This window comes from Callorhinus ursinus, unplaced genomic scaffold, assembly GCF_003265705.2.
Source record: "Callorhinus ursinus isolate GAN/ISIS: 27379988/994484 unplaced genomic scaffold, GSC_fseal_2.0 scaffold6, whole genome shotgun sequence".
Classification (NCBI taxonomy): domain Eukaryota; kingdom Metazoa; phylum Chordata; class Mammalia; order Carnivora; family Otariidae; genus Callorhinus; species Callorhinus ursinus.
The window spans coordinates 52,492,373-52,510,934 of NW_027397068.1; the positions used below are offsets into that span (position 1 = coordinate 52,492,373).

At 41.9% G+C, this 18,562-nt stretch overlaps 1 protein-coding gene across 9 annotated transcripts in view; it reads right to left on the reverse strand.

Moving 5' to 3' along the window:
* The window catches only part of MAP7 (microtubule associated protein 7), a 168,033-nt gene that overhangs the window by 51,802 nt on the left and 97,669 nt on the right, over positions 1-18,562 (reverse strand). For all 9 annotated transcript variants that reach the window (XM_073893979.1, XM_073893984.1, XM_073893983.1 and 6 more), the window contains 2 exons: positions 9,227-9,325; positions 1,910-1,987 (listed from right to left, as the gene is read on the reverse strand). In XM_073893979.1, the coding sequence (XP_073750080.1) occupies positions 1,910-1,987; positions 9,227-9,325 (177 nt within the window). The remainder of the gene's footprint in view (positions 1-1,909; positions 1,988-9,226; positions 9,326-18,562) is intronic.

Here is an 18,562-nt window from a genome sequence, read left to right on the forward strand (position 1 = left end):
ACACGGTTTTTGAATTAGAATTAGTAAGTTGTGTGCTGCCCTGTGGATATGAATTAAAATATGGGGGTACATCTTAAGACAAATATCGAGCCACTCAACATACAAAGCTAGGCAACTTGCAGGAGACTGCGCAGGCTCAAAGCTATAGGTCTTATGGCTTTATAGAATAAAAAGTGAAATCGTTTTTGTTTGACCAGCATGTTCATACATTCCACAAAAACAAAAAACAAAAAACAACAAATAGTGCTTGGCTTTGAAAGACAAACCCAAACAGGAAGGTATGTATGAGTTAATGTGTAAAAGCTAATTCACAATGAGATATAAATCATAAAGGAGTAGTCTCCTGATGCTCTGGAGCTACTTCTACTCAAGCAGATAGGAATCCACGTTGCAACTCTAAGGGGAGATTGGATAGGGTTAGGACCTGACCCAGCCGGATGAGGCAGAGAGGGGAGAGAACTTAAGTGCTCATGCTTGGATGGATCCAAAGACAGTGCAAATACCAACCATCCCAGAGCAGTGGGCAGTTTCTTCTTTTTGCTTATCTGGAATCTCTTTCTGCTTGGGTAGCTCTGACTTTCCTCTGTTCTGATCTACTTGTCAAACCAACCTGAATCAGGGAGCAGTGGGCATAGCTCCCAGGAGGAAGATAGCCAGGCTGCAGAGTGCTTCTGGGAAAGCATCAGCCTCACGGCCACAGACAGCCCTGCCCCCAGGAACCTACCCACGGGCAGGAAGCCTGTTAGCCACAGGGAACTTTAAGCCTGGGCAGTAAGTCCAGGCACAGAAAGGCAGCAGAGCTCATTCCCTTCCATCAAGTTGTTGAAATTGGTGTGGAAAAGACCTTGGCAGCAAAAGAACTGACCTCGCATGCCCATTATGGCAAAGGAGAGGAAAAAAGGCCTGGGTTGGAAGAATTAAGTAACGGCAACAGACTTCTGAAAACGAGCTTCCAGTCAATTTCACAAATTTGGGTTTGTGGACTATAACAAAAGAAAAGATGGGGCACAGGTGCTGGGTTCTCCCACTGAAACACGAATTCTTACAAAATGCGGTGGAACTCTGCAAAAGTTATGGGTCATCCCCTGGGAACATGCTGGCCACCTCAGTCAGTCCTAGTTTTAAATGACAGAGACGTTCTGGGAACACTGAGACATGCTAACCGGACATTTCATCTTTCCAAGGTACTTAAGGAGAGTATCCTGTTTTAGCAGTTTGGCATAAACGGACATCAAAGTAAAGGAGGAATGAGCACTAGCATCCTTGCTCAATGTTCCAGAAGACAGTGGTGCTTTGATCTTGGCTTCCTGGTAAGGTCGTCCTCAGGACACAGCTCTCCAGGTGATGGTACGGCCAATACCATAGTTGCTAACCTTTCACAAAGACCTTAGGTAGCAAAAGAAAAATCCGACAGCTCAGCACTAGGTTTTGCACTTTTCTTGGCAGCATGCTGGTCGCATCTGTCTATAAATTCAGCAGCAGCATTATTTTATCATGGAAAGTAGGACGTGCCCTAACAGTGTATATGCTCATGACTGTTCACACAAAAGAGAACCATAAGCTTACTGTCCTTGTTTTGTTTTGTTTTTTTAAGCTGTAAAAGGTAAGCTGAGCCATCATGCCTGTCCTATATACATTCTCTCCAATGCCACATTAAACGGTAAAAGAAGTGAAAATGACCCTAATCCTGGGCTGGGCTTTCCTGGTACTTAAAATTTAGTCCTATGTGTCTGTCACATACTCAATTCTGTTTCACATCCATCTGCACAACTCATAAAGGCAGGCCAGAGAGCATGGTTATTATAGTGAAGTCCGGGTGCTCAACGGTAAGTGTCCATCAGCCTTGAGGTGAAAAGTAACACCCCGACAACAGCGTCCCTGAGAGGAGATGAGGGCTGGGGATGGATACCTAGCTGCTTTTCGCGCTCCTCACGTCGCTCCCTGGCCAGTCGCTGCCGGTCGTCCACCCGAAGCACGGGAGGAGGGTCTGAAAAGGAGAGAAAACACATGAGCAGAAGAGCAGATTTTCTCATAATGATATACTTTGATAATTATCTTTTTGTCTAGTAAATTCTACGAATAAAATATTACTATGTCTTACAACTGGTATACAGGACTATAGTCTCAGTGATATACTTTATTATTACAATTTTTCTGAGAATTTCCAAGCATTCTTCTCTTGTTTAAAAACATTATATGAGAGAGTAGAGCCTAAGAGTTCTCATCACAAGGAGGAAACCCCCTCCCCCTTTTTTTCTTTCCCATATCCATATGAGATGAGGGATGTTAACCTGACTGTGGTGATCATTTCACAATACCGATAAGTCAAGTCATTATGCTGCATGCCTTAAACTTACAGGGTGCTGTATGTCAGTGCTAGCTCAACAAAAATGGGAAACAAGTTCTAAAAATAAAATAAAAAGACACACAGTCTGCACCCCCCAAAACCCATGATGTAAAAACATAACTGTAGCCTTCTGACTGTTTCTATCCAGCAGTATATATGATGCTTTGTGTTCCTAAGCTAGTGAACTTCGATCATTTTTATGCTTTAAAAAGTCTGTTCCTCAACAGCAAACAGAATCGTAAGTGAATTGCTACTGAATAGAGGTTCACCAGTTGGATGTAAAAAGCCCAGCTCTGAGATCACACACACAAGTTCACTTCTGTTCTCTCACCCACTGTGTAAGTTTGGCTGAGTTACTCACCAACTCTCTAAGTCTCAAGTTAATTAGGGCATGGGTTTCATGGATATTTTTTAAAAAGATTTTATTTATTTTAGACAGAGAGAGAGAGAGAGAGCGAGAGAGAGCGCGTGCACAAGCAGGAGGACTGGCAGGCAGAGGGAGAGGGAGAAACGGGCTCCCTGCCGAGCAGGGAGCCCGACGTGGAGCTCGATCCCAGGCATCAGGACCCAAGCCCAAGGCAGATGCTTAACTGACTGAGCCACCCAGGTGCCCCCTGGTTTTTTATTTATTATCTACCAAATGAGAATAAATAGAACCAATCTCACATCACTGTAAGAACTAAATGAAATACTTGAAATGGCATTAGTTATGGTGCCTCACACATAAGCCTCAGTTAACTCATTCATTCACTGAACACACGCTGAACATCAACTCTGCACCAGGCATCATTCTAGGTGCCGAAAAGAAAGCAGTCAAGAAAGAAAGAAAGAAAAAAAAAATCTCTGCCCTGGTGGGGACTGCATTCTACTCAGGGAGAATTTTATAAACAGGATAAGTAAGAGATATACAATGAAAAAAAGGGGTTGGGGCGTCTGGGTGGCTCAGTTGGTTAAGCGTCTGACTTTGGCTCAGGTCCTGATCTCAGCGTCCTGGGATGGAGCCCCACTCGGCTGCTCTGCGCTCAACGGGGAGCCTGTTTGTCCCTCTCCCTCTGCCCCTCCCCCTCCTTGCACACGCTCTCTGATAAATAAATGAAATCTTTAAAAAAATTAAAAAGGGGAAAAATACTGAATGTTAGTTTGAGATAAATGCTAAGGGGACAACAAAGCAACAAAGGGGATTGTGACATGGCAGGAAGGGGGATGTTTAACATTTTAGACAAGGGCCAAGGGAGGCCCAACTGATGTAACTTTTAGGTGCAAAACCCTGATGGAAATGACACACAGATGTGCAGATATTCCAGGAAGTGGAAAGCAAACACAAAGGCCGAGATTAAGAGCACCTATTGTGCTCAAGAAACGGGTAGATCTAAGAGCCTGGAATGGAGTAAGATCATAAGCAACGGGGCCAGACATGCGAGGGCCACAGCACGGGGCTCTCTGGTCACAGTGAGGACTCTGGATTGTACTCGGAGTGAGACACTGCTGGGGGTTTCCCAGTAGAGAGCTATACTAACGGGTTCCCTCTGCTACTATACAAACAAGCAAAATAATAATAATGATGATGATGATGACCTTAAGATCAGGTTTATTTTCTCCTCTCTTAAAATGACATATTTTTAAGATCTCATGTTAAAAATAGAAACCTAGTGGGACAGTATTTTAGACAGCATGGTAGTGCTTCATCAGCAAATCTAAAGGCCCTCCAACCCAAAGGCCTCTTAAATATCACAGAATTTGTACATCCAGGGAAACAGAAACTGTAGAAAGGCCTATCAGGAGCATGCATAAACCTGGCAGTGAGAATCATGAGCAAGAATAAGTGATGGTATTTTATGCTTTTCCTTTCTTTTAAGGTAAGATTTTTAAAAACTGGTAAAAGGACCCCTCAGTAGCTCACACTTTTTATGATACTTACTTCTCAGATTTACTGAGATTATTTATTAGATTTCAAATATTGTTTGTGTAAGAAAATATCGCTCCTGGCCCCAAAAGGTTTACTTCTGAAATCTGAAAAGGGGCATGTGGACTCCAGCTCAGGCGCCTGTGATGGGCCATACACGGGGGTGCTTTACTGTCATTTGTTTCTGGTGAAAAGAAATGATAGCATGGCAAATGCCATTCTAAAGAAAGAACTATCCGAGAACAAGTCAAAATGAAGTTAGAAGAGACCTTTAATGATTACCTACCACTTAAGTAATATTCCTTAAATAATGAGGTTTACCTGTTCATAAACATTTATTTAACTACAAAACTCAAAAATCAACTTTATTTAAAAAGATGCGTAAGCACATTACAGACAGTCTCCATAAAATAGTGTAGGGGCGCCTGGGTGGCTCAGTCAGTTAAGTGTCTGATTCTTGATTTGGGCTCAGGTCATGATCTCCAGGTGGTGAGATCGAGCCCTGTGCTCAGCACGGAGCATGCTGGAGATTCTCTCTCTCCCTCTGCCCCTCTCCTGGCGCTCGTGCTTTCTCTAACTAACTAACTAACTTTAAAAATTAACTACTTGGAATTATGTTTATAAATTCTGCCACAGACTATCAATAGGAAGGATGTGACATATCTAGCTTACTTTCCAGTACATGCCAAATTTCATGCAAAATTTTGAAAAACAATTTTGAAAGGAAGATTTTAATAACAACGTATGGGACACACACACCCTCACCCTCTTCTAACCCAAACCAACCCTGATGGCCCCAAATCAATAACTGGTATCAGTAACCCAATTATGCACTATAATAGTTGCCTTTTAGATACACAGTTGGAAAAATAGCACAAGAGTTGATTTCTGTAATATTATTTTATATGAAGATTATGCTCATCACATGTAATAAACCACATCCTGCCTGATCATATAAGAAACAAGGCTGGATATAGTGCTGCACAAATATATCAATTAATCACTATAAATAAGGCCAATGCTTACATGTCCAGTGATTCCCACTGACCTTCTTTTGAGATCAGTGCTGAAATGATAATCACTATTACTTTGGAATCAGATTTTGAGGAAGTAAAGACTTAGGGCATGGTGACTGTGATATGCTAGATGATTTTGATTGGTTTAGAAATCTGGCATTAGAAATTCTAATACTGAATTGTAGAGGGAAAAGGTATTCAGCTTTTTTTTTTTTAAGATTTTATTTATTTATTTATTTTGGGGGGGGTAGAAGGAGAGTGAATCTCAAGCAGACTCTGCGCTGAGCACCCTGAGCCCGACATGGGCTCCATCTCAGGGCCCTGACATCATGACCCTGAGATCGTGACCTGAGCTGAAACCAAGAGTCAGATGCTCAACTGACTGAGCTACCCAGGCGCCCCAAGGCATTCAGTATAAATTCTATTTCCATCCTCCTGATTACATAGACAGAGAGTCACTTTGGTGCTAGAATGTCAGTAATACTTATGGCAGATTAAAGATGGTGTGAATGGGAGTGGGGAGGAACAGAGCCTTTTGTTTTGTTCACTGCTTATTCCCATCTGGCAGAAAGGAGAATATTCAGTCAGTGTCGGTTGAACAAAGGAGCAAACAACCTTCACTAACTTTCAGAGCCTTTAAACTTCCACTAACATGCACCAATGGGGCAAACAAACAGCAATCTTGTATTTGATAACAGATTTAAAAAAAAATTAATGCTAAGCAGTCAGTTTTCATAACCAAAAATTATCTTTCAAGCTAGATTTCCAAAAATGAAAAAATGGAATAGTTCCAAGTAAATAGTGAATGTTCTAGAATTCTCCTTCTCATCTCCATCCTTCACATCACTTTACCCTGGAGCAAAATCAAGGTACAGGAAGTACTTTAACATTATGAACATTTCACATCGTTTCCTGATACATCTAACACTGTCAGAAGGAAAAGTTTTCAGAGCAACAGAATATTGCTGCATTCTGCTTTCAACCTCCTCCCGGGATGACTGAAGGTGGGGGTGTCCACCCAAACTGGGGCACTTTTAAGGGTGACAGGAAGTGCTCCTGATATTCTGTCTTTGATGACATGCATGAACCTGGACCACAAATGAGAACTCAGTGACTGTCGAAGATAAGAAAATCAACTCACACTGACAAAGCTTGCTCAAGAGCTCACCAGTCTTTGACTTCTATCCGAACAACTACTGTTGATACAATAAGTAACTTCATCAGGGCTTTGCATTTTACAAAGCACTTTCACAAATGTTATCATTTCGTTCTTTACAATAGCTCTATGAGCTGGCCACTTATTCCTTCAATGACGAGTTCTCATGCCTGTTTTCAAAGGAGAAAACTGAGGGAAATGTCTGTGACCAAGGAAGGTGGCACAGTGAAATGTTAGAGCTAGTTCTTAAAACCAGATCTCTTGCTCAACCCTGGGCCCTTCTGCACACCATGGCACCCAGGGAGTCATCACAATTGGCTTGATGTAGCGGCCAGAGAAGGCCTGGAGGATTCCAAGGCCTGCATTCCTCTGTGACGGAAATGATTTATAAATGCTAGTGCAGTTATTAGTGGCTCTTTTAAAGACTTGTGGTGAGGGGGGCGCCTGGGTGGCTCAGTTGGTTGAGCGACTGCCTTCGGCCCAGGTCATGATCCTGGAGTCCCGGGATCGAGTCCCGCATCAGGCTCCCTGCTTAGCGGGGAGTCTGCTTCTCCCTCTGACCCTCCTCCCCCTTGTGCTCTCTCTCTCTCATTTCTCTCTCTCAAATAAATAAATAAAATCTTAAAAAAAAAAAAGACTTGTGGTGGAGGGTGATAAAGGGATAGGAATTAAGAGAGATTTTTTAATGAACTTAAGTTTCTGCTTTTTTCAGGTATGTACAGTTCATGAAGAAAATACCAATGTTCCCATCTAATCAGATCATACTCTGAATCATTTGGAGGCAGCTGATGGCGTTCTCAAGAGCCATCACCCACTCTGTAGACATGAACAGATCGGTGGGTGACTTTACAAATGGTCTCTTTCAGCCTGGGTCCAAGTATTCACAGCTGAGAGTACTGGTCTTTCCCAGATAACATGAGACATACTATGCCCACACTTATAAACCACAAGGGCCTTCTATACATGTTTTAAAGATAAAATATTAACAACCTGAATGTTATTAACATCAAAGAGATGTTCTAGAGTATTCCAATGAGTTTTAAGTGATCAGAAGGTTAAGGATGGAAAGACATTTAACTATAATTTACTGGGTTAAAAGAGACCCCGAGAAATCATCTGGTCAGAATGCCCATATCAGGTTGAGGGCAATACTCAAAATATTCAAAAATTTAGTACTTAACTTTACTCCCCCACCCCAAGTTCCAGGGAATGAAAATTAATAAACTGCTCTAGTCAGACATTCCTATGACTTATATCTCATAAAATTAAAAGGTTTTACTCAAGCCTAGCCCTCCAACATGAAATCTCTTCTATCATCCTTTAGAGACACTAAGGAAAACAACATGGTGGTTTTAAAAGCGAGACCTTCATATGTACCTCTGCTTATTTATATATGTACAAGAAAGGAGTCACATGATGCTCAAAAGGCACAACCTGAATGGTTGCCAGAGAGGTGAGGGGTGGGGAGGAATGGGCAGAATGGGTGAGGGGAGTGCAAGGTATAGACTTCCAGGTACGCAGTGAGTAAGTCACAAGGATAAAAGGTACCGCACAGGGAACAGAGTCAAAATGAGGGAAAAACAGCATATATACCATTTAGCGAATGTTCAATTCTCATGGTAAAACAAATGAGGTTTTCATGCTAAAGGATCCTCACTTGCATACAAGGAACCCGAGTCCACTAAAATAAGGCCTGGGAACACAGGGGCCCTGCTTTGCTCATCCAGTACCTGTCACGGTCCCAGGCACAGGACAATTACTCAGTAAGTAGTAGATGGCGGCTGAGTGGTAGGTGGATAAATGAATGGATGAAAAGGCAAATTAAGTGGGGAATCTCAGCCTGCTAATTAAAATTCCACTGAAACTACACATCATTTTCCATTAATGGCCGCTCATGCAGTCCCTGCAATAGCACTTGTTAGTTGTCCTTCTTTTAAGCAACAAGCCAGATTTATCTGCTCTGTTAAGATCTTTTCCCACATGGAAACCCCGCCACCTCCCGCCAAACTAGATATAATGGGGGAATGTTTTCTCGGAGGCTAGAAAGAATTATTTTTCATCTTTATTCTCACTGATTCACTGTTCTTGAATGACTTCGGTCTTGGATGCTGCATGAAGTAGGCTTCCAAGGCCCTCACGGGGGGTTCAATTTGTCTTTGCCTTCCTTGGCTTGTTTACCATCATACTGGACAATGGTCTCTCCCAAGGGCCACACAATGGCTGCTGGATACTTGGAAGCAACTGCATTGTTTATTCAACTGTTTATGTTTACAGGCTGTTTGCTTCTTTGTATCACTGAGTAGAACAGACCATGAATCACAGGCTATTAAATGAAATTACTGTGTAGGTGTACAATCACTGCAAAAAATAGAGAAAAACATAATTCTGTACCAGCTTTGCTATGTGTAAAGATTTCCTTAAATGGCTTTTGAAAATGTCACAAAAAAGATATGCAATAATGCTGGGTGCACAGGTACAAAAAATTGTGTCGTATGCGTCATTTCAAAAAAGAATAGGAAAATGATTACCTCTTATACATTGCTTGATAGTAAACAATGTACCCACATGCATCATCTCACTGACTGTCAAAATGATTCTGGCAGGTAAGCAGGGCATGTGTTTGAATCTCCATTTTAAAAAGAGAAAATCAAGGCTTTAAGAGGTTCTCGGACTTAAACTTAGATAAGCCAGTATGAGTTGTCTGTGTTTTGGTAGCAGGACTGGAACTAAGCTCTCCTAAATTCTAGCCCGCCTTAGGCTTTAGGGATAACCTTTTTTTCTACAGCAAATGCCATGCAGGGTACCTGGCTTATTTCCTGAGTAGTTGCTATTTTGTCCCGAAATAGCAGAGGGCCGGCTGGAGGCAGCATTTTTCTTATCTTGCACTTTGTAGCTTTCAGGCGCTATACAAATGAGACAAAAGAGAAAAGACCATATTTAGTTTCTTAAAATTGATTCAGAAACATTCACCTATTCAACATTTACTGTGAACCTTTGTATCAGGTACTAAGCTAGATTCAGGAAATAAAAAGATGAGGCTGTTACAACTCGCTGGTTCCATGGGAAGGACGCATTCAAAACTCAAGGGCGTGGCTCGACTTATCCTACAGCAGTAGCACGTTCAAGGGTGGCCCCAGTTTATACATAAAGCAAGCACGGGGAAGCATGACTGGTATCCAAAATCTCTGATCTTAGTTCTTCGAAAGTTCATGCATTAGGAACCCAAAATTCCAAGAACATAACTACGTGGGTCACCAGAAAGGAGCCAGGACATAAAATTTACTAGGATTTTGAAAAAAGCCTCTGACAAAAGTTCTATAACAAAGATTATTAAAGAGACTAAGGGAAATGTATTCTAGGAAAGGAATGAAGGGCAGAAATACCAGGTAATTCTCTGGTTACGTCAAGTACAGGATCCCATACTGTAAACATATTACCTTCTTTACCCATATATGTATTTTTAAAGATTTTATTTATTTGTCAGAGAGAGAGAGAGCGCACACGAGCCGGGGGAGTGGCAGGCAGAGGGAGAAGGAGAAGCAGGCTTCCCGCTGAGCAGGGAGCCCGATGCGGGGCTCGATCCCAGGACCCTGGGGTCATGACCTGAGCCGAAGGCAGACGCTTAATGCACTGCGCCCACCCAGGCGTCCCTTTACTCATATTACTTCAATGTATTTCAAAGGATATTTAAAAGATGTCTGCTACTGTCTCAGATACAAATCATGTCAAAACCCAAGCCCATGAGTTTCGGCCTCCTACTCTCTGCCTTAAAAACTGCTCTGCCCAGTCTTCTCCACAACTGAGGCAATTCTACCCTTCCAGCTGCTCATGCCCCAAACCCTGGACTCATCCTTGACTTCTGTCACTTCTCATGCTCAATGTGTTAGTAAGTTCTTTCACCTCTACCTTATAAAACATCTTACCACCTCTCCTGCTGCCCTTCTAATCACCTCCTCCCTGCGTGACTACAATATCCCCTTACCCAGTCCACGTGATCCTCCCACTGACCACCTTTAGTCTGTTTTCATCTTAGTGGCCAGAGTGATCCCCTTAAAACACAAGTTGTATCACTCGTCCGCTCAAAACTCTCCGATAGCTCCCATCCTGCTCCGAGTAAAACCTAAGGTCTCCATCATGGCCCACAAGGTACCCCTTGCCCCTCTTGATTACTCTGTTCTAGTCATCCTGACTTAGTCCATCCCAGAACTTTGCATGGACTTGAAACGTTTTTGTCTCTGATACCCACATGGATTTCACTTCCTCTGCGCCTCTGCTTAAATAAGACATTAGAGAATCCCCTTGAATTGTTTAAAATAGCACCCCCATCACTCAGCACTTTGCACTCCTTCTCCTGCTTTGTTTGCAGCCCTTGCCCCTGACATATTACATATTGTCTCTCCATTAGGCTAAGGAAATTGGACATTATCTAGAAAATAGGAATGATTGGCTCAAAGTTTTTGAACCTGAAAAGGTGTGATAATAATTATGTTTTAAGGAGACTAAATTTAAAAACTATTCCCAAGATGTACTAAGAAGAAATTACTAAAAAAAAAAAAAAAATATTCCCTAAATTTACCTTTGACCTCTAAATGAGGAATACACCGAATTTTTGTGGCTCTCTCTCAGTTACATATAGTATTAGCTTAGAAAATTGTAGATAATGGGGCGCCCAGGTGGCTCAGTCAGTCAAGCATCTGACTCTTGATTTCTCAGGTCATGATCTCAGGGTCATGAGATCAAGCCCCTCGACAGGCTCTGTGCTCAGTAGAGAGTCTACTTGAGATTCTCTCTCCCTCTCCATCTGCCCCTCCCACTCATGCTTGTGCTCGATCTCTCTCTCTCTCTCTAAAATAAATAAATTAAAAAAAAGGACCACCTTCCTCCTTATTCTGCAAGTTAATCTTATTAAAATTGCTCATAAAGCAGTCGTTAAGAAACATAACAGAAAGAAGTAGAATGTATCACATATTTGGAGTACAATGATCATAATTTTCTTTTTGTTATAGAGCTACCTCCAGCACACAACAAGTAAAGCCCTAATTAGTAAGCTATTTATGGATCTCCTATTTATTATTTTTAGTTAGGTGAAAAAGAATGAGAACCATTTGTTTAGAATATATTTCACATGTATTCATTTCTTTCTTGCCTTGGTATACATGACATAATTTAATCTTTCTCTGGTGATTGCATATCCGCAGGGCCCCCAGGTCCTGACAACAAACATCAATCCTAACTGACCATTATGTAACAGTCCACCATGAAGGAGATTAAAAAGACTGTAACACATGTTCAGTCCAAGTGACTTTTCCAAATAATCGCTGATATCAAAGAGCTTTTCTTTTCGGGGGTGGGGGAAAAGAGCTATAATTTGTTTTATCATCTTGAAATTCAAATGTAAAAAATATACTTGAATTAAACTGGAGGTCTGGTTACTTGAATCCCAATTTATCTATATCTGACTTCTACTGGATCTGCTCTAGCTGAACATCGATTTGCCTGCCCTCTTATCATCTGGATCTTGGAATTCACTGCTATCCCGGAAAACCTTCTGGGTCCTACTCATAACGAGACACATATGAAATCTTAAAATTTTTAATGCTCATGTAAAAATGACAGCTTAACTTAGTAAAGCAAAAGTAATTTTAAAAATGGTCAGTCTGTTTAGTCCAAGATTATAATTGTTATAATTATAACAGTAATAATTTATAAATACTTGTTAATGTCTACCCTTTAGGTTAGACATTCATCTAACGTTTTCAGGTTATCTTTCCACTTTTCTATCAGTCCATTTTTCCTTCCATCACTGCGAGAATCTTTATTTCTCCAAAAACCTCTCTGGTTAACACTCTATTGTGGTAAGACGGAAGATATAAAGTCAAACAGATCTGGGCTCAGGTGACCTTCAGAAAGTTTGACCCGCGTAGGTTGCGGGGGCAAGGGGGGGGGGAACGGCCTCCCTCACAGGGCTGCTGGGAAGATGCGGGGATGAGTGAAGATGCAGGGAAGAATGTGCCACAGAGCTTAGCACACAACAGGTGTTTAACACATCCGTTTTCTCTCTTTCGCTCTTCCACTGAGGTCTGGGCCTCCCTCAACCACGGCACTTGCAGCACCTGGCATGGTGTAGCACTGTGTTTGGAAGTTTTGAGGAGGTGGTGTGTGCTTTGGAGTCAGCTGACCTGGCTGTGCCCTTAACGGGGTGTGAATTCTCAGCACATCACTTAACCTCTCAGCCTTAATTTTCCCATCTGTAAAGAGGGACAACACTTAAAAAAAAGAAAAAAGAAAAAAAAAAAAGAGGGACAACACTTACTTCCAGGGTTGTGAAAATTAATGAGAGCAATGGGCCCACCACAATGCTCAATAACTAGTAGAAAGCATTTTATTGGCTCTCTCTTTATTCCCTACACAAATGTGGGAAATGGTTTCTGTTTTCCCAGGGCTTTGCTCATGCAGCACTAATGGGGAAAGTAAACCTATGTCAACTTGGTGACAGGGTCCTGGGGTGCGAAGTCTGGCTCAGCTGCTGGCTTCAGAGGTTTCCAACTCAGCTACAAGCACACCTCCTGGGGGCCCTCAGGTAGGCTGGGCTTATTGGTATGGTTTTTAGGGTACAACCTGGCTTTGGAAGAGGCAATCCTCAGTGTTTCTGGGACTTAGATGACAGTTTCAGGAGACTGAATGCCCTTCAAGTTACCATTGCATTAAGTAAATATGAGCTTTTAAAAAACAACAACAACGGGTGCCTGAGTAGCTCAGTCGCTAAGCGTTTGCCTTTGGCTCGGGTCATGATCCCAGGGGCCTTGGATGGAGCCCCATGTCGGGCTCTCTGCTTGGTGGGGAGCCTGCTTCTCCTTCTCCTTCTGCCTGCCTGTCTGCCTACTTGTGATCTCTCTCTGTCAAATAAATAAATAAAATCTTTAAAACAACAACAACCATAACAACCCCAAACCCTCCATTATAATAATGGAAAATAAAATCTTACTATTATTTTTTTAAAAGATTTTATTTATTTATTCATGAGACAGAGGGGAGGAGAGAGAGAGAGAGAAGCAGAGGGAGAAGCAGGCTCCCAAGGAGCAGGGAGCCCGACGCGGGACTCGATCCTAGGACCCTGGGATCATGACCTGAGCCGAAGGCAGATGCTTAACCATCTGAGCCACCCAGGCGCCCTTACTATTATTTTTTTAAACAAAGTACAGGGAATTTCACTATTTGAGAACACGATGAAAGTAATTTATTTAAGATTTGCAACATTTAAAAAACTGGAAATCCTAGGTAACTAGCGGACAGGATTGAATATACCATTTTTTATTTCACCATTCAAAAATACCATTTTTTAAATGACTCAGGTGACTTTCCAGCATTAATTTGAATCTCTTTCATTTTTCATAAAAACTGAGTCATATACCATGATGCTCAATAAGTCTTTGCTAGCCTTATAAAATCTCTATTGATCTTCCTGCTAGCTTGAAAGCTTTATTCCATTAGTGTCACATGTGAGAGTATTAAAAGACAAGAGGAAGGATGCAGAGAAGCAAGCACCCTTGCGGTCTGGGGCTCTGTCTCCCTCTAAACTGCTCTGAAACAAAATATAGAGATGGCAGACATTTAGGGCTTTCACCTAGTAAAAATCCTGCAGCTCCAGTAAGTGCCACAAATGTGCCTCTAAAATCCATATCCTCTAAGATTCACTGCATTCCTTGCCATGTCTTCCCATAAAGGGCAAGAGTTCTCACTGCTTTGTTTCTATTTTTGGCTCTATGGTCTGGTTGAAGAGTCTCTCTCAACTGATCAGAATAATTGGTTCAACAAATGCTTAATTTAGTAAAAAAAGCTTACTCTAATAAGACATTTAGGACTACAATCTTAGGAACCATCCTGAGTTTAAATCTCACCGAATGATATGTGGTCTTGATGTCTACAAGGATAATGTATTTCTGTTACTATTTTTTTAAAAGATTTATTTTAGAGAGAGAGAGTACGTGGGCACACATGAGCAGGGGGAGGGGCAGAGGAAGAGGGGAGAGTGAATTTCAAGCAGACTCTGTGCTGAGTGCAACATGGGGCTCGACCTCCCACCCTGACTGAGATCATGACCTGAGCTGAAATTAAGAGTTGGGCACTAAACTGACTGAGGTACCTGGGTGCCCCTTTCTGTCACTATTTTTAATAGAGTTTAGCCATTAGGCCCAGCTCTGAATGGGTTCTTCTTTGTTACATTGTTCAGTTGGACGTGGCAGACATGCAGCTCAGGGTACACGAACAGCTCTGGGGGGGAGTAAACACACAGAGAGTTGAACCACAGGCAATTGCCTTTTTTCTTTTCTTTTCTTTTTAAGATTTTATTTATTTCAGAGACAGAGAGAGAGAGAGGGAGGGAGGGAGCATGGGGAGGGGCAGAGGGAGAAGTAGGCTCCCTGCTGAGCAAGGAGCCCGATGTGGGACTTGATCCAAGGATCCCGGGATCATGACCTAAGCTGCAGGCAGACGCTTAACCGACTGGGCCACCCAGGTATCCTGGCAATTGCCATTTTTGTAGTAAAAAATGGTTGAATACTGCAACTTCATAGGTCTCAATCTAATAGTTTCAGGTTACCTGTGCAAAAAAGGCTTCACACAGCAGGTACCAGAGAGCTCTCTTTAGGAAGGCCTGGTTTTGCTCCAATAAATCTTAGCCACGAGTCTGACTCCATGCTGAGTCCTGAGTCTTCCTAGTAAATCACAGACCCTGGGGTGGTCCTGACAGACCCCGACACACTAAACAAATCACTTATTTGAAAAATGTGGCTGCAGAACACTGTTGTGGCAACTGAAGAATGTTATTGGTTTAAAAATGTAACAGAGAGTGATTACAGAGTAGTTTTCAGGCAATTAATTCAGTGTTTCACCTAAAATTTTCTACTTTATCATCCTTTTGCTTATTTACTTGACAGTTAAATTATATTCTAATAGAGCTGCCAGGAGTATGGTAACACAGATCTTAAAGGTTTTATCCAACGTTATTTATGAAATTTGCATTAGAATGAGGCCATAACACAACCTTCTCTAATGACTCTTCTGATTATTCCACAGAATGCAGAGCTTCTCAGTTTAAATTCCTCATAATTGTATGTGAAATTTTTTTTAAAGATTTTATTTATTTATTTGAGAGAGAGAGAATGAGAGCCAGAGAGCACGAGAGGGAAGAGCGTCAGAGGGAGAAGCAGACTCCCTGCTGAGCAGGGAGCCCGATGTGGGACTCGATCCCAGGACTCCAGGATCATGACCTGAACCGAAGGCAGTTGCTTAACCAACTGAGCCACCCAGGCGCCCTAATTGTATGTGAAATTAAAGGAATGATGGAGCTCATGGGAGTTGGCACTAGACAAACCTGGGTTCAATGTCCTGCTTTCCCTTGGTTTTCTTCCTACTGGCATTGCTCAGATAGCACCTGACTCGGGGGACATCTTGTGCTCAGCACTGGGAAGAAATATTAATGTGTCTCCTACCACTTTTCCTTTCCTGAACCCTTAATTCTAGGTTACTTCTTCAAACTGTGTTTTGGACCTTCTGATTCCCCTGGTAATTTCTCTTCTCTTCAGAAAAGTGGTTTCCTCTTATGGCCTGAAGCACACTGTCTACGTCAGTCATTTTCAAGTGCATTTATAAATATGCTCTCTCAAATACAGTTTGTCTCCCACCTTTAAGGAATCTATGCTCCCGTTTCTCTGTGATCACTGGAAACTATGTCAAAAGGTGAACTAACTGTCCTCACAAACTCAGCCAACCCTGATGTTAGTCTTTATTCTATAGTATCAAATGAACTACTACATTCCCAGGCTCAGAAATGTTAAATAATTTTTACTTTTTAAAAAAAATTTTTTAAAAGGTTTATTTATTTGAGAGAGAGCAAGCACAAGGGGGAGGCGCCACCTGGGGTGCCCTAAATAATTTTTTCAATAAACATTTACAGATACTCTTATGGGCCAGCCACTGTGCTGGGCACTAAGAACACAAAGATCAAAGGACACAACATCTACTTGCAAGATGCTTATGAACTTTTGGAGGAGACAGCATGAAAACGCGTGAAATTGTAGCAATGGATCAGTTTAGTTTTTAAAAAATCAATATACCATAGAGGATGGATAACCAAAAAAATGATGCAGACAGTATTATAGAGATTCAGAGGTGGGAGAAGGCGCTAAGGGGGTAGTAGTGATATAAAACTTCATTGGATAACAATTTTGGAGAATGGAGAGAGTCTGTATAAGTGAAGAGTAAAGCAGAGAATACTTCTGGCTGGAGGCCATAAGCAAGACTACCTAGGCAATTAAAAAAAAAAAGATAATCAGGGCACCGTGCAGTCAGAACAGCGGGTTTAAGAAGGCAGGCAGTTGAAAATAAGACAAACAGGCTGAGGTCAATGCCTCCTTGAATTCCAAGAGTTTGGACTTGACCCTGAAGGCAATGAAAGTCACTGGAGTATGTCATGTGGGACTTCTGGTGGGTGAGCTACTACAGCTTCAGTGGACTCTGGGTAAACACAAAGTGAAGCCTATAACAAGCCTGCTGGAAGTGTGTGTGTGTGTGTGTGTGTGTGTGTGTGTGTGTGTGTGTGTGTGTGTATATATATATATATATATATATATATATATATATATATATATATATATATATAAAAAGTGCTTATCAGCTTAATGAAAACAACAAAAGGAAACCAGGCTAAAACCAGACATTTTAGAATTCTGCTTTCTGTATCATTTAATCATTTTTTCAGATCTTCCCATTTCCCCTTAACAGGTACCAAGAGATAAGTATCTGACCCTCAAGGGAAAACAGTGACTCCGGTGACCAGGGTGAAAACCATGCCTGTTCTTGAAGCATCACAGAACTGGAAGAGTTGTCACTGTGGCCACCCAAGACGGAGCCCGGGGCAGCGAGGTGCTACCACACAGGGAACCTCCCTGAGCCCTCAGCGTCTCCTCTGCTTCAACTCCGGCAGGAAATGGGACCCCAGCCGCCACCTCCATGGAGCAAGGGCGGTGGGTAGCATGAGGAAATACAGAATGGAGGAAATGTGCCTGGGCTGGGAAACAAGTGGGGTATTCTGAAGGTCATTTTGCAGGAGGGTCAAGGAAATAAAATGTGGGCAGAGGCTCATTGGTGTGTTTAATCTTTCACAGGTCACCACAGGATAGGGAAGCAGCCACCTCACTATGTAAATTTATAGGCATTGCGTGCTGGTGACGTGTGTAACTGCAGATGCCGAGAAACAGTGCAGACTCTAATTTGCCCTTCTATGCCAGAATAAATCCACTTTGTGCTATGGTCTAAAATCCAGACACGGGGGCGCCTGGGTGGCTCAGTCCGTTAAGCGGCTGCCTTCAGCTCAGGTCATGATCCCAGGGTCCTGGGATCGAGCCCCGCATTGGGCTTCTTGCTGAGCGGGGAGTCTTCTTCTCCCTCTCCTGCTCCCCCTGCTTGTGCTCTCTCTCTGTGTCAAACAAATAAATAAAATATTCAAAAATAAATAAATAAAATCCAGACACGTTTAATCTGACATAGCAATAAGAACAAGGAACCATTTACTCAACAATCTGTTGCTCATTTCTTGCTGTAAAAACAAATGCAATTAAGAATATTTGATAATGCATCTCGGAGTCTCCCATTTCGTCCTTATTCCTGCTGACAAAAACAATTCAATTTTTACTTTTTCTTTGTATTTCGTGCTCTCCAGATAGAACAAAAAGTTGTGACTTGGTGGCTACAACAGATTGTACCAGAGGCTTATAAGACCACGTGGAGATCTTTAAGTTTAGGGGGAGCTTATTCAGCAACAATGAACAGTGACTGAAAGTCACCTTCTGATTACTTCATTTCTGTGTAATGAAAAAAATGAAAAATTTATGACTGTGATAGAAAGGGATAGTCAACCAAAAGACAAAGAAATTTGTCCAATACTGAGATAATACAAACCCAACACAAAGACACTGATTTTATAAATACAATCCAGCATTGTGCACAGTTATGTGATCCATGGGAACAGAACGCACGGGAAACATTACTCCTCATCCTAACTATAATGTGAAGGCATGAAGAATGGGACAGACACACAGAGTCATTTATTAATAATTTATAGTCCATCAACTTCCAAAGGA